The sequence below is a fragment of the Taeniopygia guttata genome, chromosome 14 (assembly GCF_048771995.1).
Source record: "Taeniopygia guttata chromosome 14, bTaeGut7.mat, whole genome shotgun sequence".
NCBI lineage: Eukaryota > Metazoa > Chordata > Aves > Passeriformes > Estrildidae > Taeniopygia > Taeniopygia guttata.
In genome coordinates, this window is record NC_133039.1 from 7315817 (window position 1) to 7341840 (window position 26024).

The 26024-nt window shown below is 55.7% G+C and overlaps 2 protein-coding genes and 1 long non-coding RNA gene across 5 annotated transcripts; 2 read left to right on the forward strand and 1 right to left on the reverse strand.

The window, feature by feature from the left end:
* Positions 1-21: 21 nt before the first annotated feature.
* Positions 22-10010, forward strand: E4F1 (E4F transcription factor 1). Of its 3 annotated transcripts, none has more exons than XM_041719204.2 (14): positions 22-371; positions 663-802; positions 923-1019; positions 1628-1827; positions 2040-2160; positions 2435-2587; positions 3099-3265; positions 3575-3799; positions 4096-4204; positions 4799-5016; positions 5856-6054; positions 7356-7516; positions 8276-8338; positions 8496-10010. In XM_041719204.2, the coding sequence occupies exons 1-14, from the start codon at positions 254-256 to the stop codon at positions 8841-8843; spliced, it is 2319 nt and encodes a 772-aa protein (XP_041575138.2). In that variant the 5' UTR covers positions 22-253; the 3' UTR covers positions 8844-10010. The 3 variants fall into 3 exon arrangements, with proteins under 3 accessions (XP_041575138.2, XP_041575136.2, XP_041575137.2); XM_041719202.2 differs by having other exon boundaries at positions 23-371; positions 3572-3799; XM_041719203.2 differs by having other exon boundaries at positions 23-371; positions 3572-3799; positions 4099-4204.
* Positions 9912-16991, reverse strand: ZDHHC4 (zDHHC palmitoyltransferase 4). Its single transcript, XM_041719207.2, has 7 exons — positions 16867-16991; positions 16259-16387; positions 13915-13988; positions 12655-12833; positions 12444-12569; positions 11474-11718; positions 9912-10811 (listed from the first exon to the last, which is right to left on the reverse strand). Exons 2-7 carry the CDS (start codon positions 16379-16381, stop codon positions 10527-10529), a joined length of 1032 nt encoding a protein of 343 aa, XP_041575141.2. The 5' UTR covers positions 16382-16387; positions 16867-16991; the 3' UTR covers positions 9912-10526.
* Positions 10727-11626, forward strand: LOC115497282 (uncharacterized). The gene is made up of 2 exons (XR_003962847.4): positions 10727-10829; positions 10919-11626. It is a non-coding gene; the product is annotated as an uncharacterized lncRNA (long non-coding RNA).
* Positions 16992-26024: the final 9033 nt, after the last annotated feature.

Below are 26024 nucleotides of genomic sequence, written 5' to 3' on the forward strand. Positions count from 1 at the left end.
GCGCCCCGGGGCTCGCTCGGTAACGCGTTCGGCAATCTGCGGGAACTCGCCGGTAACTGCCCGGGGCCCGCACCGCTCCGCCGGGGCTCGACCGTGACCGTGGGGAGCGCAGGCACCGTGCTCCGACACCGCCCCGCCGGCTCCCGGAACCCCCGCACGGGCGGGCGCGTTCCCCGCCGAGCCCCGTCCCGTTGTTATGACGACACGGCCGTAAAGCCGCCATCTTGCGGCGCGTTGCGACACGGGGGCCGCGATGGCAACGGGCGCGGGGCCGGCGGCGCTTACGGCAGCGGCGGCGGGGCCGGGCCGGGGCGCGGCCTCCGCGCCCCCCGCCGCCCTCATCGGCCTCCCGCCGCCCTTCGGCGAGCAAGGTACCGCCCGCACGGGGCCCCGGCCGCACCGCCGGGCCCGCGGGGTGACGGGGCCGCCAGCGGGGCGGGAGGCGGCGGGGGCGCCGTGTGATCGGGATCCCGGTGCCGGGAGAGGCTGGGGAGCTGCTTCGGCCGGTCTGGAACCGGATCCCGGGCCGGCTGCCGTGCCGGGGCAGGGAGCGGGGAGCGCACCGACATCCGCGGTGCCTTCCCCGTGAGCCCGGCCCGGTGTCCCGGTGTCCCGGTGTCCCGGTGCCGTGTCCCGGCCCCGCTGACGCTTTTCCCCCGCAGACGAGGATGACGTGCACAAGTGCGGGCGCTGCCAGTCGGAGTTCAGCTCGCTGCAGGAGTTCGTGCAGCACAAGCTGCAGAAGGGCTGCCAGCGCCCTCCGGACGCGCTCGCCGGGCTCCTCGGCCCCGAAGGACAAAAGGTGACAGCGGCTGCTCCCAGCCGGGCTGGAAATGATCAGGGTGCTGCGGCCCGCTGGGTTGGAGGGGAGGGAGTTCACACGGGCAGGAGGTGCCTGCTGAAACGTGCTCTGTGCCGGCAGGTGGTTCCTGCTGCCGAGGAGTCCATCACCGTTGCTCACATTGTTGTTGAAGCGTCTTCCATAGCAGAGGAGATCAGCAACGCCTCGGCCATCGTAGGTGAGCTCTGGGGTGCCTTGGCAGCCCGGGGGGCTCTGTTCGCTCCTCTAGGACCTTTTCTGATGGCTTTGGGCCCTGGTTGGGTGGGTGACACCTCTGTGTCACTGGCATTTGGGGCTGTTCCTGCAGAGCTCTGGGAGGTAGTTCTGCAATCCTCCCCCATCAGGTCATGGAACAGTCATGGGATGGGTTGGGTTGGGTTAGGAGGGACCTTAAAGCCCATCCAGTGCCACCCCTGCCATGGCAGGGACACCTCCCATTGTCCCAGGCTGCTCCAAGCCCTGTCCAGCCTGGCCTTGGGCACTGCCAGGGGTCCAGGGGCAGCCACAGCTGCTCTGGGCACCCTGTTCCCTCACAGGGAACAATTCCTTTGCAATCTGTATTCTAAATCTACTCTCCTTCAGCTTAATTAATACAACTAATTAATACAAATTAGATGTTAAACTCTGTTCCAGAAGTGCCCGTTTTATGCTGCCATAATGAGAAGGTTGCAAAGACCGGAGTTGCAAGTTTAAAATATCTTTTCTCCTCCTTCCTGCATGACATGCTGAGGCAGTAGATGGTTTGCTGCCTGTAAAGAACCCCACTGTCTCCCCACCTTTTCCCAGGCAGTGGGCACATCAAAGAGGTCATTGTAGCAGGAGACCATGTGTTTGAGAACCCGAATGGCCACGTGGACGGGGAGGTCGGTGAGGAGCAGGGCAGCCCCGAGGAGCAGGACATTTCCACCGAGCTGATCAAGGTCAAGCTGCAGGTGAACAAGGAGGGGCGATACGTGTGTGAGCTGTGCCAGAAGACATTTAAAACCGTGAGTATCTCCTCTGCTGGTGTGGGTTAGGGACCCTTTTAGGCTGGCTGTAAACTAAGAGATCCCAAGTCCCAGTAACAGTGTGCTTTACTGCCTGCCACACTTCCCAGAGGGAAGTTCTGCTTTCACAAGGAGCCTTGTTGTTCTTAACAGCTAGAATGTAAAATTTGTAAACTATTTGGAACGTCTCTTAAAGGAAATTCTTTCCCTAGGCCAGCATCCTCAAAGCTCACATGATCACTCACAGCAGCAGGAAGGACTATGAGTGTAAACTCTGTGGGACTTCCTTTAGGACAAAGGGATCTCTGATCCGACACCATCGGCGGCACACGGGTAAGAGTTCTCCCAAATAAGAGTTCCTTGTTACTGGAGCTCTCTGTGGTTGTCCATCTGCCTTCCAGTGGAATTCCTTACTGCTTCCCATGTTCTGCTGAGCTGAGACCACTGAGCTCCCCAGCTTTTGGGGGGTGCTGGGAGGCAGTGGAAGGTTTGGGATTAGAACAGCTGTGTGCTGTAGAAAGCTGAACATGTTCTTCAGCCTGTCACACAGAGCTGATCCTGGCAGAGCTGGCTTTGACATGATTGTTTTGATTCTTGTCATTTCCAGATGAAAGACCTTACAAATGCAAGAAATGTGGGAAAAGCTTCCGGGAATCGGGAGCATTGACTCGGCACCTTAAATCTCTGACACCTTGCACTGAAAAAATCCGCTTCAACATGACCAAAGAAATAGTTGTCAACAAAGATGATCTGCCAGCAGGTCAGTGATGCTGCCAGGACCTGCCTCCTGTCTGATAAAGCCAAACCCTCAGAGCACTTGGAATAGAAATTCCTTCTGGCACAGGGTGCCCAGAGCAGCTGTGGCTGCCCCATCTCTGGAAGTGTGCAAGGGCAGATTGGACAGGGCTTGGAGCAGCCTGAGGTGGTGGAAGGTGTCCCTGCCCATGGCAGGGGGTGGAACTGGATGACCTGTAAGATCCCTTCCAGCCCCAACCATGTCATGATTCTTATTTATGATAAGAAATAATTTCATGGTTTTGAATTTATATTTTTTATACCAGAAAAAGGTAATTTATAGAGAAAAGTTATTACCTTGAAAAAAGTAATTTATAGAGCAAAGTTATTACCTCAAAGCCGGGCGTGAACTCAAGACTGTTTGAGGATCTGGTACAAAGGTGGTGTTAACAGGCACCTCGTGCTCTCAGGCAGATGTTTTTAGGGCACAGGGAGTTGCTGAGGGTGCATTTCCCCACGTGGTTGATCCCTTGCAGGACCCTGCAGCTCCACCACAGACACGGTGTCCTCCATAGCGAGTGAATCCATCGAGGCCTCCCCTGTCATCCACCTCGTGACCGACGCAAAAGGCAACGTGCTCCATGAGGTCCACGTCCAGATGCAGGAACTTCCCGTGGTGGATGCAAAACCCCTGGAGCCAGATGTGAGTGTTGTTTGTCTCAAACACCCTCCACGTATTTATGCAAAGAAAGTTTCACCTCGTGAGCAGAAGTGTTCTGGGTACTGACAGTAAATCTGTGTGGAGTGAAGGGGTTCCTTTGGGGGCTTGTCATTCCTTGTGGGTTGTCAGAGTACAGATCCACCTCATCTCCTCCTCAGCTCAAGGTATTCCCGGGTTGGTCTTTCAGCCCCATAGCACAGCGCTGGACACCCCAGAGTGGCCCTCACAGCAGTGTTCCCACAAAAATCTGTGGGTTTGCTGTGCCAGACTTCCTCTTTGTTCCTTCAGCAGTCGCATCCCGAGGAACTGCCGTGCGAGGGGGAAGTGAACAGTGAGAACCTGCTGAGGCAGGCCATGAGGAATTCGGGGATTGTCATCGAGAGAGTGGCTGTGGAGGAGGTGCAGAAGCCAGATGAACCTGCAGCAGCTGCTCCAGAAGAGCTGGAAAGCAAAGGGGTGGAAGTAGAAGAGGAGCCGTGTGGGGAGCAGTGTGCTAAACCAGAAGGAGCAGAGTCTGTATGTTTGTATTCCATCAACAGATTAATTTTTTAACTTTCCTTGTCTGTATTTGGTTGCGGGCAGCATTGTTGTCTCGTGTCTGCCTGTGCCTGTGGCTTTGTGTCAGGTTTTAGAGTTATATTGTGCAGGTGTGATTTAAGGGAAATGTTCCTTCTCACGCATTCTGTCTCGTTTCACAACAGAGATCTCTTTCCTGTCAAAGGTGCAGTGTGTAATTGGGAATTTGGGTAGCAATCCTAACTGGACACACCAGTACAAAGAAAAGAAAAGCAGTTTTCCCATTTTCTCTCCAGCAGACGCCTGCAGAAAGAACCAACGGGTACAAACGTTACATTTGCTCTCACTGTAATGAAGCCTTCAACGAAGCTGCTGCCCTGGAAGCTCACAGCAAGAGTCACACAGGTAAAGTGCTGCTGGGGCTGCTGTGTGACACGAGCTGGGGCTCAGTGACCTCAGCCGTGTACAGCTCCTCTGATGAGGAGAGACTGCAGGAGCTGGGCCTGGTCAGTCTGGAGAAGGGAAGGCTGAGAGGAGATCCCATCAATCCATTAAATCCCTCCCAGGGGTGTCAGAGGATGGTGCCAGACTCTGTTCAGTGACAGGATGGGGAGCAGTGCCCAGGAACTAAAACACAGCAAGTTCCATGTTGACATGAGGAAGAAGCTCTTTGCAGTGAGGGCGGCAGAGCCCTGAACAGCTGCCCAGGGAGGGTGTGGAGTCTCCCTCAGGAGACATCCCAAACCCACCCGGACACGTTCCTGTGTCACCTGCCCTGGGTGACCCTGCCTGGGCAGGGGGCTGGACTGGGTGGTCACCAGAGGTCCCTTCCCACCCCAGCTATTTTGGGGTTCTATGGAAGCCCACACACATGCTTGACAATACAATTCCTCCCCTTCTCCAGGGTGCTTTTTGTTCCAATTCAGTTACACCCCTACCAGATCCTCGTGCTGCACCTTGCCCTGGATCAACCACACATTTTTCTCTCTGTGCCTCTAGAGTACAAACCTTTCAAGTGTGAGGAGTGTGGCAAGGAGTTCACCAAGGGCTACCTGCTGAAGAAGCACCAGGAGGTGCACGTGAACGAGCGGCGGTTCCGCTGTGGGGAGTGTGGGAAGCTCTACAAGACCATTGCCCACGTGAAGGGGCACCGGCGCGTGCACTCGGACGAGCGGCCCTACGCCTGCCCCAAGTGCGGCAAGCGCTACAAGACAAAGGTGGGACCCCCCTCCAAACCTCCCACTGGCCTCCCCAGAGCCAGGCTTTGGCAGGAGGGTAGCAGGCTTTGCTCCTCAAAGAGCTCACCTGCCTCTTATGGGATGCCCAGAGAAGCTGCTCCATCCCTGCAAGTGTCCAAGGCCAGGTTGGACAGGGCTTGGAGCAACTTGGGATAGTGAAAGGTGTCCCTGCCCATGGCAGGGGGGTGGAATGAGGTGTTCCTTAAGGTTCTTTCCAACCTAAACCATTCAGTGATTCTGTGGTCTGAAACTCCAGAAAGATGTTTTGGTTTAGTGGGGAAAAGAAGGACAATCTTTGTAAAACCGTCACATTTCTGAAGAAACTGTTCCTCCGTGTGTGGAACAAGTATGTAGTAACAGTGTCCTGGTTCTGGTCAGGATGGGGTTAAGTTTTGCAGTAGCCGAGAGGGTGTGTGGCTAGAACATTCTGGTGTGGGGGTAAGGGATTCGCTCTGTAGGGCAGCTAAGTTGCTCACCTCTTTCTTGAGCACTCTGTCATCAGTAGTGTTTTATTTCTGTTTCTGGTAAATTGTTCTTATCTCAGTCCACAATCCTCACCTTTTGTGCCTCCAGTTCTCCTCTCCAGCCCACTGCAAGGAGATGGGGAGAGGGAGGGGGGCAACAAGTGAGTGCCTCGTGGTTTGGAGAGTCGTGGTGTGAGCACTGACTTGGGAAGTACCATTCCTAAACCACCACCCAAGGAAGTCATCCTGGTGTCCTGTAAAAGACATTGAGTCGCACCCTGGCTGCTAAAACCCCGCGCCCGCGAGTTGGCCATGTCCTTTCTGAGCCCTTCCCTTGCCTCCCTGTGCGTGCAGAACGCCCAGCAGGTGCATTTCCGTACCCACCTGGAGGACAAGCCCTACGTGTGCCACTTCTGCAGCCGGGGGTTCCGGGAGAAGGGCTCCCTGGTGCGCCACATCCGCCACCACACCGGCGAGAAGCCCTTCAAGTGCTACAAGTGCGGGCGCGGCTTCGCCGAGCACGGCACCCTCAACAGGCACCTCAAAACCAAAGGTGAGCACGGCACCTCAAAACCAAAGGTGAGCATGGCACCCTCAACAGGCACCTCAAAACCAAAGGTGAGCACAGCACCCTCAACAGGCACCTCAAAACCAAAGGTGAGCACAGCACCCTCAACAGGCACCTCAAAACCAAAGGTGAGCACAGCACCCTCAACAGGCACCTCAAAACCAAAGGTGAGCAGGGCACCCTCAACAGGCACCTCAATACCAAAGGTGATCAGGGCTGCCCTGGGGGGAGCCTGCTCTGAGCTTGCATTTGTTACTGGAGCTCTCTGTGCTTGTCCATTTGCCTTCAGTGGCGTTCTTGCTGCTTCCCATGTTCTGCTGAGCTGAGACCATTGAGCTCCCCAGCATTTGGGGTGGAAAGTTCTGGGATAGGAGCAGCTGTGTGCTGTAGAAAGCTGAACATGTTTTTCAGCCTGTCACACAGTGCTGGTTTTAATATGGTTGCTTTGATTCTTGTCATTTCCAGGGCAGGCTGGCCCTGGGCTGGCTGGGAATGGCGGTGAGGGTGGATCTCAGCAACTGACAGAACCAGAGCTGCATCAAGGGAAATATAGGTTGGATACCAGGAAAAAGTTTTCTACAGAAAGGGTGATAAATTTCTGGAATGACCTGCCCGGGGAGGTGATGGAGTCACCATCCCTGGATGTGTTTAAAAAAAGCCTGGATGTGGCAGTGGGTGCCAGGGTTTAGCTGAGATGTTAGGGCTAGGTTGGACTTGATGATCTTTAAGGTTTCTTCCAACCCAGTGATTCTGTGAATTCTGTGGATCTAATGGCCCCATGGAAATGGGCATGTGGGAAGGAAATGTCTGGGTAAACTTCTCAGCAATAATCTGGTTTGGTGGGATTAGTTGCACTGAGCTTGCTGCTCCTTTAGCTCCTAAGCAGGGATTTCCAGACTTCTTCAGCTAGTGCTGATGGTGTTATTCCAAAGGAATAATACAAGTTTACTGGAGGAGAAAATGGGCTTTTGTAGGAGATACTGAGATGTTTCAGCAGAAAAGATCAATGATTTAAAATATACCCAAATTATTCTTGTATATTCTTCACACATGGCTTGGAAACCCTGAGTGGTTTTACCATCTGAATTTACCCGTGTGGTGTTTGGAATTGCACTGAAGAGCTCCTCTGCTCTTGGTGTCACATGGACTCTTCTGGGCTGTTCCTTGGCTTGTCCTGGTGGGCCAAGAGCCCCTCAGGTGGCACTGGTCACTCGTCCATGGCATCCCCTTGCTGGTGCTGGTGGGGATGGTCACAAAAAATGATGTTTCTCTGGAATTCCATGCAGGTGGCTGCCTCCTTGCTATGAAAGATGTGGAAGAAGTGATAGTGTCAGAAGAGAGCCAGTCTGCTGACAACTTGGCAGCCACGGTCCTTTCAGAAGATCCACACACGGTTCTGGTGGAGTTTTCCTCGGTGGTGGCAGACACCCAGGAATACATCATCGAGGTGAGCAGGGGCAGCCAGCCTGCTCACTGGGAGCTTAGCACGGGGTTTGCTCAGGAAAAACTCTGCAGTTGCTCATGTTCCTGCTCCAGGCTTTTGGGAGAAGGTCAAACAGGCTCTGCCCTGCCTGCGTGGCCCCAGGAGTCAGCGGGATGAGCCCTGTTTGGAAGGAAAGCACTTGGAGCTTCCCCACCCTCCCAAAGTGCTGTGTGCTCCAGGAACAGGAGAAGGGGACACTAACAGTGGTTCAGCAGAAGGCTGAGCCTGAGAACTTCTCACCACACCAGATTTTAGGTCCTCACAAGTTTGCTTCAGCTCTCCCTCCTATTTTCTCCCATTTCTATTTATCTTACTTCGTCCCAGATAATCTCTGTTGTTTCAAACAGAAGCTGCCAAAAGCAATGAATTCTGTATTTCGCTTTCTGCCCTCTGTCACACAGAGCCAGTTCTCATCCCAGCAGGGTAACACAGCTCACTTATTGAGTGCTGCTGTAGTTCTTCTCCAGTGGGAGAAAAATCTGCTGTGTGGCCAAATCCTGCTGAGGGAGGACATTCTCTTTCAGTTACTTGTGAACATTGTGCATTCATTTTAAGTAGTTCCTGATAATGGGATTGGGAGGGAATGTCAAGGAGTTGTTTTTGGAGTAGCTACTGCATGTGGAGCAGAAAGACTCGTGTAAAAGACCTTAGTGAATTATATCTTGGCGATAAAATTCTTTTTATAAGACCCTAGAAAGGGAATGATCTTATTTTGTCTTCCAGACTTCTACTGAAGACATGGAGACCAGCGAAGCCACTGAAATAATAGAGGGAACAAGACACGAGGTAAAGCAGTCCCTCAGTGACAGGAGGGGTGACACAGTGCGGGGTCTGTTCCTGGGGTGAGGAGCTGCTCCTGTCGCTGCCCAGTGCAGCGATGCCTGTCCCAGCTCCCCCAGTAACCAGCAGCAGCAGCATCAGCGCGGCCCCTGTCCCCCCGCAGGTCGACAGCCACATCATGAAGGTGGTGCAGCAGATCGTCAACCAGGCCAACTCGGGCCACCAGATCATCGTGCAGAACGTCACCGTGGCCGAGGGCGCCGCGGCCGCCGAGGCCGCCGACACCATCACCATCGCCACGCCCGAGAGCCTCACCGAGCAGGTGGCCATGACCCTGGCCTCGGCCATCGGCGACGGCGCCGTGCTGGCCACCGACGGCGGCCTGGCCGCGCAGGAGGCCACCGTCACCATGGTGGCCTCCGAGGACATCGAGATCATGGAGCACGCCGGCGAGTTCGTCATCGCCGCCGGGCAGGAGGGCGAGGTGGAGGTGCAGACGGTGATCGTGTGAGCCAGGGGCAGCCTGGGCACTGCTCAGGGGGCCGGGGGAGCCTCCATGGGACAGGGCAGGGACGAAAGGGGACAGTGCTGGCCTGAAATGGGACGGTGCTGGCCTGAAATGGGACGGTGCTGGCCTGAAATGGGACAGTGCTGGCCTAAAATGGGATAATGCAGGCCTAAAATGGGACAGTGCTGGCCTAAAATGGGATAGTGCAGGCCTAAAATGGGATAGTGCAGGCCTAAAATGGGATAATGCAGGCCTAAAATGGGATAATGCAGGCCTAAAATGGGACAGCGCAGGCCTAAAATGGGATAGTGCAGGCCTAAAATGGGACAGTGCTGGCCTAAAATGGGACAGTGCTGGCCTAAAATGGGATAGTGCTGGCCTAAAATGGGATAATGCAGGCCTGAAATGGGACAGTGCTGGCCTGAAATGGGACAGTGCTGGCCTAAAATGGGATAATGCAGGCCTAAAATGGGATAGGACAGGTCTAAAACAGAATCGTGCAGGTGTAAAATGGGATAGGACAGGTCTAAAACAGGATAGAACAGGTCTAAAACGGGATAGGACAGGGCAGGCCCGAGGTGTTCTCAGTCTAAACCAATGCCAGGAGTTAAACCCTTGGCCTGGTGGCACTGAGGAGACTGACAGGTCACCCATGGCACTCAGTATTCTGTACAGCAGCCTCCAATTAAGGAAGATCCTTTGGGAATCAGCCCCCTGTGCCCACCGCTGGGCCAGCAGTGGTCTGGTCTTTAAAAGGATTCAGAAAGTATAGCAAATATGTGGGGTCTCACGAGGGATTATTTAAATATATGCATTTAAAACAAGTTGAGAAAACCAAACCTAAGGAGTTGTGGTGTGTGTTGAGCACCACTGAAACACTCTCATGCCTTTAACCTCACTCCTTCAGGCCTCCCAAGGCATGGTACTACAGTATTTCTCTTTTCTTTGGTATCCTGGACAAGTAGCCTTATGTACTGGTCTATGAATGCATCATTGTACCCTGCAATGCCAGCCAGGCTGCTCTGAGAGCCAGCCTGGGGGCTGGAAAGCCATATTGTATAGGAATTTGGGTTTTTTAAACCATATATGGATTTTTAATTGCATATTGTACAGATCTGGCATGTAAATAAAATACATTTGTAAAAATAAAATTATTTAAAGTTCTTACTACATTTTTTCCCAATTTTTTTTCTATTATACTCAAACAGAGAAACTTCTGGAAGGAGAGGAGAACAGGGACACTTTAATTTCCTCCCTGAAGTTAGTGCTTCAAAGCTGCAGTAGGACATGGTTTCTGCAGGTAAGATCCTGCCAGAAATCATTTTTTCAGCTAAATACACACAACCTGTTGTAGTCATCGTTAACAGTCATGGGTTAGTTGTTTCCCAAAGAAAGATAGAAAAAGATGCTGCTTCCTCAAAATTCACAGGAGCTCTGTGTTAGCCCTTCCCATAGAGAAAAATTCCTTTTGGGAAGATGGACCAAATAAATCCCTGTACTCAGGGGCCAGGACTGAGTTGGCCCCGAGTCTCACTGAGGGAGGGAGCTCAAATGATGCTCTGCTGAGGCACCAACATGTGAATTCTGCAGAAATCTTGTTCCAAAACCTCTCTGGGGCAGCCAAGCCCACTGCTGAACTAAAGTCTTGGAAAACATTTAAAAATGCTTAGAGAAACAATAATATCTTCATGTTTTCTTCTTCCTTTCCAACACGGCAGGAGGGTTAAAGATTTCCTTTAAATTCCTCCAGATCCCTTTAGAATAAATGTTTTTGTAGACGAGGGGTCTGTCATGAGGCTGTGAGGGGAGATGGGGGGAGCCCCCAAATCTTCGGGATTTGCACCATTCGTTGGTGGTTTGGTTGGTGAGGGCCAAGTACAGACTGAAGGAGCAATATCCCCCCAGGACGAGCGTGAGCAGGATGACAAACCCCAGCATGAAGACAATCCTGGGGAAAGTCAAGAAAAGGTGCTGCAGAGAAAGAGAGAAGTAAGTTAAAAGGTGGGAGGGTTGGATCCTGGGGCAGTGCACAGCCCCGGCTGGAATGCACATCCAGTGGAGCTGTATCTGCGTTCCAGGCTGGTGTGTCCTGCTCTGACACCTCCACAAAGGTGCCTCAGGCACTCTCAGCTCTTTCCTAAACTTTACTACATCAGCTAGTCACCGGATGGAAATTCCCTCTCTGTGAGCCACATCTGCCGAGTGACAGATCCCGGAGATGGGAATCTGGAGGATGGGAAGTGCTGTGAGAAAAACCCCCCACTTCTAAAGTATTCAGCAGGGGCAGTTTTCTAAATCTAGTTATGTGTATAAAACAGATAAAACCCCGCAGTCTGCCCCAAAACCCTGCACAAAACCCTGCACACTGCCCCAAAACCCTGCAGTCTGCCCCAAAACCCTGTGGTCTGCCCCAAAACCCTGCACAAAACCCTGCACTCTGCCCCAAAACCCTGTACTCTGCCCCAAAACCCTGTACTCTGCCCCAAAACCCTGCACTTTGCCCCAAAACCCTGCACTCTGCCCCAAAACCCTGTACTCTGCCCCAAAACCCACCATCTGTCCCCATGCAGGGGAGCAGGACGTGGTTCCTGACTGCAGAGTGCGAGCCAGAACACTTCCCAGCGCGGACCCACCTGGACGAGGACGGGAATCTCCACGGGCTGCTCCTGTCCCTGGGCATCCAGGTAGGTGCCGTGCAGGAGGTTGGAGAGCAGCAGCAGCTGGAGCAGCAGTGCAGCCGTGACAGCGGCCACAGCCCCGGCCGTGGCCGTCAGGGACAGCAGGTAGAGCAGGAACACGCCGGCGTTGGCGGCCCCGATGCAGTTGTTGACCCACACGCAGTGGTGGTCGAAGCGATGCACGCACGTCCTGCACACACCTGCAGGAGGCAGGGGCAAAACAAGTGTCTTGGCATTTCCTTTTTAAGTAAGCAGTTTGATCTTTATGTGGTTTTTTTTTAAGCTGAAAGTATGTGGGAGTTGAAGTCAGGGTTTAGCTGGCAGCTTTTGAAGCAAATAAATTCAATTGTGTATCCTAAGAAAAACAACATATTCCATTTCCTCTTTTATTCACCAAGGTTGCAGCTCCCAGACTTTGTTTTCTCTGACAGTACTGCCTGGCAAAGCACCTGAAAGGCAGAGATTGTAGCTCCCACCTTTATTTTAGATGATAAAAAGAGGTGATGGACTTCTCAACCCTGGCAGTGTTCCAGGTCAGGGCTTGGAGTACCCTGGGCTAGTGGAAGGTGTCCCTGCCCCTGGCAGGGGCTGACATGAGATGGGCTTCAAAGATCCCCCCCAGCCCAAACCATTACAGGATTCTGTGACTATGAAAGAGAAAATCCTGATCTGAGGTCCTGGCAGGTGATAATTTCTGTTATCAGCTGTTCCTGACCCTGAATTGTCCCTCAGAACTGGTAATTTCTGTGAGAAGAAACAGCGCCCAACCAGCTCCACGGCTGGGCACAGGCAGCTGTGACCTGGGACCCCAGGAGACAAACACAGCCCTGTGAGCACTGAGCTGGTAACAGAACAGTTCTCCTGGGGGAGAGTTCCTTTGGGAAGGTCTTACTGCCATGGTTATCAAGGAATTTCAGATCCTTACTGCAGTGCTTGGACCTGGCTGGTTTCTCCACGCTGCACGTGGGACACACGAGACCTTTCTGAAACATCACCCCATCATAGGCATAAACCTTCACCAGCGATGCAGCATTGGATTTTGTTACTGTACCTGCCACAGAGACAAGAAAAAGAACTAAAAAATGGGATTTGTAGCAATTTTTCCCTGTTTTCAAAGAGCACGGGCGGGATCTTACCAGGGTTGGCCCAGGAGCAGAGCAGGAAGCAGCCCAGGTTCCCTGCCAGCAGCAGGTAGGGCAGCAGCAGCAGCAGGAGGTGGAACTGCAGCTCCCAGCAGTACCCAAACACTTCCCAGGTGTATTCCCCAAACACCGCTGCCTGCAGGGCTACGTGCAGGACCACAAACAAACAGCTCCTGGGAAGGAAAGGGGACGGTCTGTTTAATACTCAGCATCCTGATTAACAGGTCAAGTACACTCAGAGGTGATCAAAGACTTTCCAAATGCAAGGAGACGCCTCTTTTAGGTTTTCAGGCCAGCTTGGATTGCATATTAATAGTGTTTTCTCCATCCACTGGCTTCTCCTTCTCTTCTCCCCACATACACTCCTTTAAAGATGTCAGCTAAATTCCCTGCTTTATTCACATGTACTTTGGATTTTTTTCCCTGTCAGTACAAAGTCCTATAATCGCTTGCTGCTGACAGAATATGCCACAGCAATAGGCCACACAACATCCTGCTCTGAAAGCAAAGAAAAAGCCCCCAAAATAATCTTTAAAACTCTGCAATAATATAACCAGCTGTCAGGAAATCAGGGTGGCAGGAGGTGGGCAGTGAGCACCAGTTCCAGGGTCTGTGCAGAATCCCGGTGCCCCCAGCACCTCTGACAGGGTCACCTCTGTGTCTCAGGCTGTGTTTGAGCAGAGGATCAGCAGAACAGGCACAAAACCACCCCAGCACTCACAGCAGCTGCAGATTCAGCCCTGGAGTGGCTGTCACAGCGAGCTGCTGTCCCCAGAGAAAAGGTGTTTAAATCATTCCTGAGGCACCAGAGTTTACAGACACACAAATTCCCCCCGAATCCAGCAGGCTGCTGTGCAGCTGCCCCCTCAGCCACCTGCACACCCAGGCTGCTGGACTGAAACTAATGGGATTTGAGGGAGGGGATGGAGACTCAGAGTCTGTCTGACTCCGTCTGCAGCTGCCAGAGAGGCTGTGCTCATTCCTGTGGGGATGCAGATCCCACCAGTGTGACCAACATCTGTCACTGAGCCACATCGTCCTCGTTTGTCAATATGTTCAAACATTTCAGGATACCACCCTCTAAACACGGAGCGAGGAAGGGAGAGACAGCAGCGTGGCAAGGGAACCTGTAATCCCTGCCACGCATCCCAAATGGAGGCAGAATATCGAAGGATAATGCTGAGAGCTCTGCCGGTGGCAGGAGATCCCAGAAATAAGAGTAAAACTAATGCCAAAGGCACAGAAGTGCAATACCTTGTGTGGAAGAGCCTGTGCAGTGCCCGGTGTGTCACCCTCCGGAGCTGGCTGGGGATCACCAGTGACAAGACCTGAGGAAAAGAAGCTCAGTGTCACCTGCCCATCCCTGCTGCCTTGGGGCAAGCCCAGATTGAAGCACAAATCCCTCGTCCCTCAGCTCTGGACATGCACAGCCACAGCTCTGGGGAGGAGGCTCCTTTTCAGGAGCTTCTCACCACAGAACCAAAGGTGGAAGAGACCTTCAAGATCACCAAGTCCAGCCATAACACACAGTCACAGGAGGCTGGACAAGCCCTTCAACGTCCTCGAGTGCCAGCTGTGCCCAATCCCCACCTTGTCCCCAGCCCAGAGCTCTGAGTGCCACATCCCCTCCTTCCTTTGGGGACTCCAAACCTCCCTGGGCACCTCCCATGCCTGACCCCCTTTCCATGGAGAAGGGAGAGAGGCAGGAATGCTGCTGGGGTTTTCCAGGTGGGACTGAGGTTCCATAGCCCTGGGAGCCTCCCAGGCCCAAACAAACACATCTGGGTCAACGTGTGAAAGTTCTAAGGAGCTCAGGGTGGGTGTAGGGATAGAACTGAGCAATTCCCCAGCTCCAATGTGCTCCATCAGCCCATCTGGCACACCAAGGGCAGAGAGAAAAGGGATAAAGCTTGTGGCCTCCAGAAAAGAGAGGAGAAAAGCCCCAGGAGCCAGCCAGAGGCCCAGAGATGCAGTTCCTGCAGAAAAGAGAGGGGGAAAGCCCCAGGAGCCAGCCAAAGGCCCAGAGATGCAGTTCCTGCAGCTGCAGCCCCGTGGCTCCATGGCCAGCTGCCCTTCCCAGCCCGGCTGGCCGTGCTGGAGGAGTGAACCCCAGCCAGGGAGCCCCAGTGCCATTGCCTGCTGCAGATCTCTATAGCAACGCAGAATTAGAGCAGCTGAGCCTATTTCCAGCTGACACACAGGGAAAATATGCAGCGAGAGCTTCTTGCCTCGGATGTGCAAGAGCAGCAGCAAAAAGCAGATGTGGAGCTGAGAAGACGCTGAATATTTTGGTGTGAGCTGGTGCGTCCCAGCTCGGCGGTTCCGGGGACGAGTGTTGGCAAAAATAAGGTTTTTTCCCAAGTGTGCTGAAAGAGGAAACACAGCCCAGCAGAAAAGAACCTGCAGGAAACCTCAAGGCAAAGGCCAAGTGCCCTCAGCTGCTCCTCCAGGCCCTCCACCACCCTCGTGTCCATCCTCTGGGCGCTCTCAAAGAGCTTCAGACCCTTCTGGTATCCTGGGGTTTGCATTGTGCTGGTCCTTAACTTATAATAATTTATCTTATGTTGTGACCTTACATTTAATACTGCCTGTATTTATATCCCAGGTAAAATATTGATTATATTCACAAGTATTTATTTCCCCGGCGCAAGTATTGATCAGATTCCTCCAGACAGTGGCTTCATACCAAAGCAGTAATTTAATTGCGGCTGTTTAAACACTTCACAGCAGCAGCTTTTAAGATATGGGGCAAAAAAAAAATCAATTTTTCTGCACAGTGTGTCTGTAAACCAAAAAGAAGTATAATACCAGTAATAAAAAAAGTCTGTCTGAACTGCTGTGAACAGCATTAAATTTAATTTACAATTTAAGTGATAATTCTCTCATACTTTACCTTGCAGGAGTATTACAGCATTTTTTTTTTTCTTTTCATTCAGATACAGCCCAACAGACAGAAAAATGAACTGGTGCTTTCCCAATTCCCCGTTTTTACAATAAAATGCCAATTCTTAATCCTCCTTTAAAGCTCTTCATTCCTGCTTCTTTCTTAGTGAACGAGAGCCTGCAGCATTAGTACACACATTAAAGAGCTTTCCCTCAAATATCTGCCACCACTTGTGATTCTCTCCCAGTTTTAATCCTCAAACCTCCCCCACCTTTTTGCTGTTGATGACAGCAGCAATACCACAAAACTGCAAATTCCTGGGGGCTGATTCTTATTAATTTTTTCACAGCTGTGTTGTGGTGTTAGTGAAGAAGGCACTTCTGGCCTGGTGAGAAGCTCCATCCTCACCCCAGACAGGCACAGGCAGGGATGGGAGCTGGGAAAATGATTTTTTCTACCTGCTTGGGCAGGATTTAACCATCTCAAGGGAAGTTTTTTCTGCTTCCTAGCTCACTTCCTTGAGAGCAGACGTTAAAACAGGAAGAAATGTATTATCACTCTGACCACACACACTGATTTTTTTTTTTTTTTCTCGAGAACAACTCTAGCAGTTGCACTAATTTTAGCGGAACAAAGCAGGGCAGATTACCAGAACGGGAGCGGATCATTCCCCTGAAGCTCATTCTCTGCCTGAAGCCCAGCCCAGCGCTTTACCTGGCTCGCCCTGTTGGCACTCCTTGCGAGGAAACCCTCCTCCCTTCCCGAGCAGAGGCACAGCAGGGCAGCGAGGGCGAGCAGGGAGCACAGGTAAATCAGGAAGAGCGTCAGGAATTCCATCCCGAGCCTGCAATGGAAGAGGAGCAGCTGTTGGGTGCCCGTCCTGCAGCATTCCCTGAGCCCGGGGATGGAGCAGCCCTTTGTGTATCTCTGTGGGGGCAGAAACACAGAATCCCCAAATCCTTCAGGCTGGAAAAAACCTCCCAGCCCATCCCAGCTGTGCCTGTCCCCATCCCAGAGCTCCGGGTGCCCCCTCCAGGAATTCCTTGGACACTCCAGGATGGGCACTGCAAACCTCCCTGGGCAGTTCCTGAGCCCCTTTCCATGGAGAAATTCCTCCTGATGGCCAAGCTGAGCTTCCCCTGCTGCAGCTTTGGGCTGTTCCCTCTGCTCCTGTCCCTGTCCCTGGAGCAGATCCCAGATCCCCCCCGGCTGTCCCCTCCTGGCAGGAGCTGTGCAGAGCCACAAGGTGCCCCCCGATCCCCCTTTTCTCCAGGCTGAGCCCCTCCCCAGCTCCCCCAGCCCCTTCCCCAGCCCTTCCCTTCCCTGCCACGCTCCAGCCCCGGGCTCGGGGGTTCCCGGGGCCGCTCCGGAGCCGCCGCGGTGCTGCGGAAGCGGCGCCGCTGCTGCTCCCGGCGCTTCCAGCGCCCTCCGGTGCCCCGGCGGGGAACGGGGCCGAGCACGGCCCCGTGAAGCCGTGACAGCATCCGTGAGCCCGATCAGCCGATGAAGCGGCCCCGCAGCCCCGGCAGCCCGTGCGGGCCCCGCGGGGCTGATGCTGCACCCGCCGGTCCCGCCCGTCCCCGCAGCATCTCCAGCAGCTCCTGCGCTCCTGGGGCTTTGCTGAAGTCTCTAAAGCAAAGCTCCTGTTCCTGCCCAGAGCTGTGGGAGCACTCCCGGTTATCCCCGTTACACTCGCGGTATCGCGGACCCTCCTGTCCCCCCCTGCCCCGGTGCGGGCTGAGCCCGACCCTCCGTCCCTCTGACAACTGAAACCGCCGCGGCCGATCGGGTTTCTCCGCCTGGAACTTGCCAGAGAAACTCGTCCGGTGGCGGCGGCACCGTGCAGAGGCTCCCGCAGCGCTGGGATGGTTCTCCCAGCCCCGGGCCCCGCCGTGCCGCTGCTGGAGCCCGCACAGTGCAGGTAAGCCTCAGGGATGCTCCAGGGGTCACAGCCAAAGAGGAGAGGAATCGCCTCGCTGGGAGGCAGGAGAGGAGCTCCAGTTTCAGGAAGAGTCTCTTTTTTTCCCTCGGTAAACCCAGTGCACCAAACAGGACGTGAGAGGGAGAGGGAGAAATGCAGCAAAATATTCCCGGGGCACAGCTGTCTTGGAGGGCAGCCCAAGCCACTTGGGTCCTGCTGGAGGATGGAGGGGAAAAAGCCATTTCCCCCCATCCTACTGAGACAGCAGAACTTCTGCAGGTGCAGAAATAGCTTGGCTTGGGTCACTGGATGTCACCTGGTGAGCTGGGTGGCACAGAAGGGGCTGGGGTGGGCACAGGGGGGTTTGTTTGTGGGGGACAGGTAGGGTGTGTGTGTGCCACGGTCCCTGGGCACAGCCAGGAGCTGCAGAGAGGGCACCACACCGGGCCTGGCACCAGCACTGCAGGGAGCTGGCCCACCCTCGGTGCCCTCACAGGCTGTGCTCAAGGACAAGCTGGCAGCAAATACCTGGACAGAGGCTGAGACTCGGAGGGATGAAGCACATTCAGTCCAAACACTGTGAAAATCACTTAGAAAGTCTCATCTGGCCAAAATCTGGCAGAAGGTCTTAATGGAAGCCACATCCATTCACGTGGGATCCCAGAGCTCAGCTCTTTCAAGGATTAAAATTCACTGTCAGTGTTTAAAGTGCCCAAGTCTGTTAAAAATGGAGGGAAAAGCAGCAATACCTCACTGGCTGAACAGCAACAAAAAAAGGGAAATAATTGCATTTTCGAGCATTTAGGCAGGGAATAGTAACAGAGATGCATGAGTTTGTAGGAGCTGTGTGTGCCCGTGGCAGCACAGGAGCACAGATGCCCCAAGGCCCCAGGAGTGCTGCTCAGAAGGAGATTTGTGCAGGAGAACCCACCAGAGAGGAGCTGCGGAGGACAGGAGGAGCAGCAAGAGGAGGCAGAAGTGGGTTTCAACCCCCTGAAGCTGTGGCATGACCACAGAGGTCCCGAGCGGGAGGAAGACCCCGCAGCTCTCCTTGCTGAGGCCGTGCCCAGCCCCGTGCCAGCTGTGCCAGCTGTGCCAGCTGTGCCAGCTGTGCCGGGGAGGTTTTCCCACCCTGTCCATCGCTGCTGGCAGCACGGCCCATGCCAGAGCCAGGGGGAGGCCGGGTCACTGCGTGCTCCATGGAGAGCTGGAGAGATGCAGACGCGTAATTCCCTAAAACCTCTTAGCGTGCTAAGCCCTGGGATCCCTCAGTGCCGAGGAGGCTGAGGAGAAAATCAGAAATAGCAGCTTAAAGGACAGTCGGTGCCAGCTCAGGGGGCTCTGTGTCCCTGGAGACAGCTCTCCTGGTGAGCCCCAAAGTCCTGAACCCCCAAATCCCTGCAGCGAGCCACGTGTGGGCTGTAGTCCCAAAGCCCCGGTGTGTCACTCACCTGTGCCCCCGGCCTGTCCCCAGCAGCGCTGTGGCTCCGGATTTGCCCTGTGGGTCAAGGATTTCCCTCCACGGGCACTAATCTGTTTTCCCTCCTTCCAGCTCCTAATTCCCCCCAGATCTGCAGGCTCAGGTCAGCCCCAGGCTCAGCCAGGACGAGCACGGCAATTAGTCTGCCCGATGGAAATCAAGTTAATTAGGAAAGGAAAAGGCCAGAAAGACCTCGGTGCGTGTCTGGCGCTGAGCTGGAGCGGCTGGAAGGGCGCAGGGCTCCCCTGGGAGGGCCGGGAAGGGGCAGCACCCCCTGCCCGCCCTGTCCCGGTGCCACGGCACCCACCCCACCCCGCACGGCCCCAGCCCCGGGGACGGGGGAACCGGGAAGATGCTCCCAGGAGCCCTGCGGGAACATGGGAAGCACTTCCAGAGGTGATGGAGGAGAGGCCAGAAGGCTTCGAGCCCTCGGTGGGACAAAGCTGCCGCCGGTGAGAGCCCCCGGATGGCCGCGGACTTCTGTAAGTGCCGGACCGAGGGGCGGCGAGGGGAAGGGCTGCAGCTCCCCTGCTCTGCCGGGCGTTCCCTGAGCTCAGCCCGGAGCAGCAGCGCTGGGACCGTCCCAGGCCTTACCGGGCTCCTGCTGGAGCCGCCAGAGCTCTGCTCAGCAGCCCCGGGGATGGGGTTTGGTCACAGATGGGTTTCACCCCGCTGCTGCCAGCCTTGCCCCCAGCTTCACCCTCAGCTCTTCCCCTCCGCGTCTCAGTCTCTGTGAGATAATTTGCCCAGGTAGAGTTGTCTGAGTTTCATTTTTGTAAGTGCTTATTGTGTGTTCAGTGACACAGATGGAATAAACACGGGGGTAAAAAGCATCTTCAGAGAGCTGAGGTCAAACCCAGAGGAGAACCAGGTGTGGATGATTTTAGGGAGTGTCAGCGGACAGCACAGGCACTGACACATCACAGAGCCACAGAACAGCGGGGCTGGGAGGGAAGGGACACAGCGAGGTCATCAGGACAGCGCAGCACGGAGAGAGAGGGCACCCGAGTGCCCCGTGCCCGTCAGCTGGCCGCGGGCAAAGAGCTCCTGCAGATGTTCAGGCCTGATGTGCCCCATGTCTCCTTGAGCATCCCTGGAGCCAGTCCAAACCCTTCACATGAACCACAAACAAGTCCTGCTGAAAAGCATTGTCCTGCCCTTTTGGGCTGCTGCCATCAGGACAGCTCATGCACGGGACTGAGAGGGCACAAAGAAATGATCCTGGCAGAGCTGAGTTGATCTGGCGAGTTCTAATGAATTTACAGCAATTTTGTACTTGCAAACAGCTAAAATATTGAGTGTTGAGAAGAGCTGGTTAAAATTAAGCTGGTTTAAGTCCTTGGATCATCTGTTCATTAACGCAACATGTCAGAGAAATGAACTAATAATTTTGATGGACAAATAAATGAAAGAAGAAGCCTGAGTGAGGCTCCTGGGGAGAGGGGGTAGGTCGGTGCCCCAGGTGAGACCAGGGCTGTGCCAGGTCACATCTGAGTGCCCCAACCTTCCCAGCCAATGTGGCCTCCTCCGTGGCACCACCAGCAGCCAAAGATAGAGTAAAAGCTGTTATTTTATGGAAATTTAGAGGAAATACAGGCTCTTGGGGCACTTCTTCCCACGGTGAGGGTTACAGCACACACTGCCCGGATGGGTTTCACGCGGCATCCACAGGAACGACCCCAAAGGATGGAAAACCATCACAACTCCTTTCTTTCCCTCTTTCTTTTCCAGTCACAGCCATGCCGGCAACCAACCAGGGCTGGCCCGAGTCCTTCGGGTTCCGGCTGAGCGGCTCCGGGCCGTGCTACGTGCTGTGGGTGCAGGAGGGCAGCAGCGCGGCGCTGGCGGGGCTGCGGCCGGGGGACGAGGTGCTGGAGCTGGAGGGGCAGCCCGTGTCCTCGCTGGGCCGCGAGGCGCTGCTGGGGCTGGCCCGGCGCTGCCGCAGCGTCCCCCCGAGCATCGGCGTGGTGTCCCGCCTGCAGCGCGCCTGCATCCCCCCCGGGCCCGGGGGATGCTTCGGCTTCCAGCTGGCCGCTGAGAGCCCCCCGAGGGTGGCCAGCGTCAGCCCCGGGTCACCGGCAGCGGCCTACGGGCTGGAACCGGGGGATTACGTGCTGGAGGTGGACGGGAGGCCGGTGGAGCGGCCGGAGGCGGCGGCCGCGCTGCTGCGGAGGTGCCGCGGGCGCTGCCTCCGTCTGGCGCTGCTGCGGCCGCAGCGACGGGAGCCCCGGCCCGGCCCCGGTACCGGCACCGGCACCGCCACCGGCACCGCCACCGGCACCGGCACCGGCACCGCACGCCAACACCGGAGGCAGCAGGCGCGGCAGTTCAGCAGGAAGGTGAGGCCGCGATGTGCGGGGAGGGGATGGGGCGATGGGCACCCCCGAGCCGGGCGGGTTGGGGGTTCACACCTCCGCTCGGGCACGGCGCTGGGGTGCGGATCAGGGGTGAGAACACCCGAGAAAAAGGTCCGGATGGGTGCTGCAAAGGGCTGTTATAAATGAAAATTTGACCAGCTAAATTAATATGAAAAAATAAAATGTTTATTTTGCAATCAGATTCTATCTAGCCAGCCACAAGGAAAGAGCAGAGCCAAGCCGGGGTGGGCACCAGAAATCAGCCTCAGCAGAGGTTTCCCTCCATGCCCACACCTCCATCCTGGCACGAGCGGTTTTTATAGGGAAAATTCCGCCTGAGGCCAAGATTTCAGCAGTCAGTCTTTTCTTCCATTCAGAGTCCATAGGTTAATAAGATTTTCTTTTTTGGTGATGAGGGAGAACAAATCAGTGTCTGGAGTTTGTTGAATCCCTTGATGAAATTTACGGGAATTCGGGAACGCTGCATTCACATGGATCTGCCTGAGGATTTCCATGATTTCCATCTCGGGTGGTTCAGGCGATGATCAGCCCCTGGGGTTTCTGTATCTCCCCAGACATGGCCCATCTCCTGGCGAGCTGCACCTTCTTACTTGTAAATCAGTTTCCAATCTACACCCGGTCTCACCTGTGAGGGTGGGGGGAATCCTAATACAAACATGTATACTCTAATAAATATTCAATATCACATATATCATATTAGAAATGGCACGAATTATATCTACTACACATAAAAGGGTTAATCCTAACCCAAACCCTTGGAGAGTCCCTGGGGATGACCCCAAATTCTTGTTCCCTTGCACTACAAGAGCGTGGAGAGACCCACAGGGCAGATCCTGCTCTGCTGCGGGCCTGGATGTCCCTTCAAAGTCCCTTCAAAGCCTGAGCCTGTCACCCCGCAGACATTTTAGTTCTTATTTTGTTGCAAAAGGGAAAACACCAATGTGATTACATCTTCATTGTGCTCCTGAAAGCTTCCCAGTGGGTATTTTACCAAACACCTCGCCTTCTGCTAATTATAAATTTGATCACAGTTGTTTTTTTCAATCTTTCTAATTTCCATTTCAAAGTAGCCTTTTAAAATGCTGTTATGAAAATAACCAGGCTGGTAGGGCCTTTTTTTAATAAAGGAACAAGACATCCATAAAGGGATTTGTGGGTATCAGGTGAATCCCCTCAGTCAGCTTCTCCATTAAAGATTGACGAATACCCACTGAGGTTTGGGTTCATGGGCATGGGAAACAGAGACCTGCTGATTACAGCAGATTAATGAGGAGGGGCGGTTGTTCCGTGCCGCCTCCCATTAAACCGAGTAAAAGATTCCTGGATGACGACAGGAGAGCAAGTTTGTCACGGTGCTGTGCGCACCCCGCCAGCATCTCTGTCCCCTCCGTCCCCAGCCCAGCAAAGGCTCCGGGACAGCCCTGAGCAGCAGGAGCGCAGAGCTGCTGGATCCTGGAGCTCAGGGCAGCCTCTGCAGAGGGAATTCCCAGCTCAGCCTCTGCAGAGGGAATTCCCAGCTCAGCCTCTGCAGAGTTTGGGGTCACAGCACTGTTCTGGTGGGCTGTGACCCAGCAGAGTTTGGGATCACACCACAGTTCTGGTGGGCTGGGACCCAGCAGAGTTTGGGAGTTTGGGGTCACAGCACTGTTCTGGTGGGCTGTGACCCAGCAGAGTTTGGGATCACACCACAGTTCTGGTGGGCTGGGACTCAGCAGAGTTTGGGAGTTTGGGGTCACAGCACTGTTCTGGTGGGCTGTGACCCAGCAGAGTTTGGGAGTTTGGGGGTCACAGCACTGTTCTGGTGGGCTGTGACCCAGCAGGGCCATGTGTGGGAGCAGAGCAGGGCAGGGTGACGGGCTGACCACTGAAGGTGCCCCTGCTCCCCACGTGGTTCCCCGCTGAGCGGGCATCGGGACGCGCTGTCCGTGTGGCAGTGCCCTTGCCCAGGGTCCCACGCCCTGCTGCTCAGTGCCCCTCTCCTCTGGTGTCCTGCTGCAGGTGGATGCCATCCTCGGGGGGCAGCCGGAGCTGAAGGAGCAGGTGGTGACTGTGCTGAAGCAGTACGCGGCCGAGAGGAGGGCGGAGAGCCTGGCCCGGGCCCTGTGCTCGCTGCTCACCCAGGAGTGCCACCGGCCCCTCCTCGACAGCATCAGGTACCAGGGGCACCTCCACGCTGCCCTGGGGACATCCAACCTGGCAGGGCTGGCAGGGCTGGCAGGGCTGGCAGGGCTGGCAGGGCTGGCAGGGCTGGGCAGCCTGAGCAGGGCTGAGTAGGGCTGGGCAGGGCTGAGCAGGGCTTAGCAGGGCTGGCAGGGCTGGGCAGGGCTGGCAAGGCTGAGCAGGGCTGGCAGGGCTGGGCAGCCTGAGCAGGGCTGAGCAGGGCTGGGCAGGGCTGGCAGGGCTGGCAGGGCCCTGCAGGGAAGATGCCAACCAGTTTTCCAAGGGACAGCTGAGCCAAGCTCGGTGGCATCTCAGCCCAGCAGCCCTGTGCCCTCCTGCCCAGGGTGGGGGACCTGCAGCAGGGGATGTGGCTCCCATCTTGGCTGTGGTTTGGGAGGGAGATGGGGTTCACTGCAGAGCCACTGGAGATTCTCCAGAGAATAATCCGAGCTCTGCAGGGTGAGAGCTGGTGCTGGAGAGGGCTTGGTCAGTGCTGCCAGCAGCTCTGGCAGTGGGGAGCTGGGGGGGCTCTGGGGGCTGCCCGGGGTGCCAGGGGGTGGTCACTCAGCCTGGGATGCCCCGGCAGTGCTCTGCTGGGGCTGGGGCTGGGGCTGGGGCTGGGGCTGGGGCTGGGGCTCAGGGCTGGGGCTGGGGCTGGGGCTGGCCCAGGGACACATGGTGGGATTACAGCCGATGGCCATTAGGGAATCAGGGCTCCATCTGGCCTCGCTCCGGCCCAGCTTTGCAATCGCTGCTTTAATCAGAGGAATTGCAGATATTACAGTTTCCATAACAACCCCAGTGTGGGGTCTCTGCTGCAGTGGGCAGGGCGGGGGTGGCTCAGGGCCCTGGCTCAGTGTCCCCCACCCGTGCTGGGACTGCCTGGGGTCCCCCCCGAGACCCCCTCGCCCGGGACAGCGGGCACAGAGCCCTGCAGGGTGCAGAGGGGACAGTCAGCAGCCCCCTCAGCAGTCACCTTGTGCAGGTGCCCGTGCCCAGCCTGCCCTGTGCCCACTGAGCGTTCTGGAGGGAGCCAGCCTGCAGCAGCTGGGGCTGGGGCAGGGATGGATGGCACCGAGCTGGGCCTGAACCACTCCCCAAACTAAATCCCAAAACAAGCCCCCACCACTCACAATGCAGGAAAATTCTTTCCCCCAGCAAGATCCGTGAAAATACCTCAAATGCCTCAGATATCCCCTTTGTCATCATCCCTGGGGAATTATCCAGGATTACTTCCCCTCCCAGAGGGGATTTGAATAAGTGTCCAAATCTTCTTCGGACAGAGCCCCTCTGTGGGGGGCACAGCAGGTGCCCCCAGCATGTCCCTGTCCCTGCAATCCCGGTGAGGAGAGCGTGGCTGGACCCAGCACTGCCATCCCGAGCTTGCCCATGCCCAGCCTGTGGTGCCAGGGGCAAGCACCACCTTAGGGCTCCCCAAACCAGGGCCAAACCCCCTGCTTGCCCCCTGCCCGTGTGAAAGGGCAACACCAGCCTGGAGAGAGGGGTCTGGCAGCTCATCTGCCTTTAATGGAAATGGAATATTTAGCTCAGTGGAAAGATTTACTGTCTAATCTTAATGAAACAAAGTCAGGAAATAAATAAAAGGTGCCTTGGAGAGCTGTGGGTGCTGGGGCAGTGCCAGCGTGCTGCTGCCCTGATCCCAGCTGCTGATTCCGGGTCTCCCTGGTGGCTTTGGTGCCAAGCAGGAGCCTGCCAAGGGCTGCCAAGCCCTGCTCTTCATGTCACTGAAAGAGGTGAGCAGCTCCTGGGAGCTCTGCATTCGGGGTGCTGGGAATTCCTGGGGGGATTCCAGCGGGGTCAGCCTGGCTGGGGCTGAGGAGGGGGTGGGCAGGGCCAGGGGGGTCCATGCAGGGGCTCTGGGGTGGCAGCAGTGTGGGGGTGCTGCTGTGGCCGTCGTGCTGTCCTGGGGCACAGGGCAGCCAGCCCGGGCACTGATGTGGGTGCAGTCGGGGCAGATGAGCCCATCAGACCTGACCCAGCGAGTGTCCTGGGGCTTGTCCTGTGGGGTCACCTCAGGGGGGACTTGGAACCCTGGGAGCACCCATGGGGCACCCCTGGGAGCCTGTGGCCAGTTCTCCAGGGACTGTGATCCCCTCAGAGGGGACTTGGGACCCTGGGAGCACCCATGGGGCACCCCTGGGAGCCTGTGGCCAGTTCTCCAGGGACTGTGATCCCCTCAGAGGGGACATGGGACCCTGGGAGCACCCATGGGATACCCCTGGGAGGCTGTGCCTGGTTCTCCAGAGATGTTTCCTCCTGAGATGGGGACAGTCCTGCACACCCCTGTGACCTCATGCGTGTGCTCACCCTGAGGGGCCCTGGGAGGGTTGGGGTGAGCTCCTCTCCCCAGGCCGGCCGTGCCATGGGCCAGGGACTGGGATGGAGGCCGGGCTGATGGGTGCCCGCCGCTGTTCCGTGCCCCGGGCAGGCGGCTGAGCCCTGGCACGGGCACACGGCGGTGGCGGGCTGTGTGTGCCCGTGTGTGCCCGTGTGTCCCTGTCACACAGGGCCAGGCACCGG

What these genes read in the sequence shown, in the direction of transcription:
- E4F1 (XM_041719202.2), top strand. Translation starts at nt 254, where the DNA reads ATGGCAACGGGCGCGGGGCCGGCGGCGCTTACGGCAGCGGCGGCGGGG. An exon ending in TCGGCCCCGAAGGACAAAAG is followed by an intron (nt 803 to 922) that starts GTGACAGCGGCT and finishes CTGTGCCGGCAG; the next exon opens with GTGGTTCCTGCTGCCGAGGA. An exon ending in TAGAGGGAACAAGACACGAG is followed by an intron (nt 8,339 to 8,495) that starts GTAAAGCAGTCC and finishes GTCCCCCCGCAG; the next exon opens with GTCGACAGCCACATCATGAA.
- ZDHHC4 (XM_041719207.2), bottom strand. Translation starts at nt 16,381, where the DNA reads ATGGAATTCCTGACGCTCTTCCTGATTTACCTGTGCTCCCTGCTCGCC. An exon ending in CTGCTCCTGGGCCAACCCTG is followed by an intron (nt 12,570 to 12,654) that starts GTAAGATCCCGC and finishes TCTCTGTGGCAG; the next exon opens with GTACAGTAACAAAATCCAAT. An exon ending in AGCCAGGTCCAAGCACTGCA is followed by an intron (nt 11,719 to 12,443) that starts GTAAGGATCTGA and finishes TGCCTCCTGCAG; the next exon opens with GTGTGTGCAGGACGTGCGTG.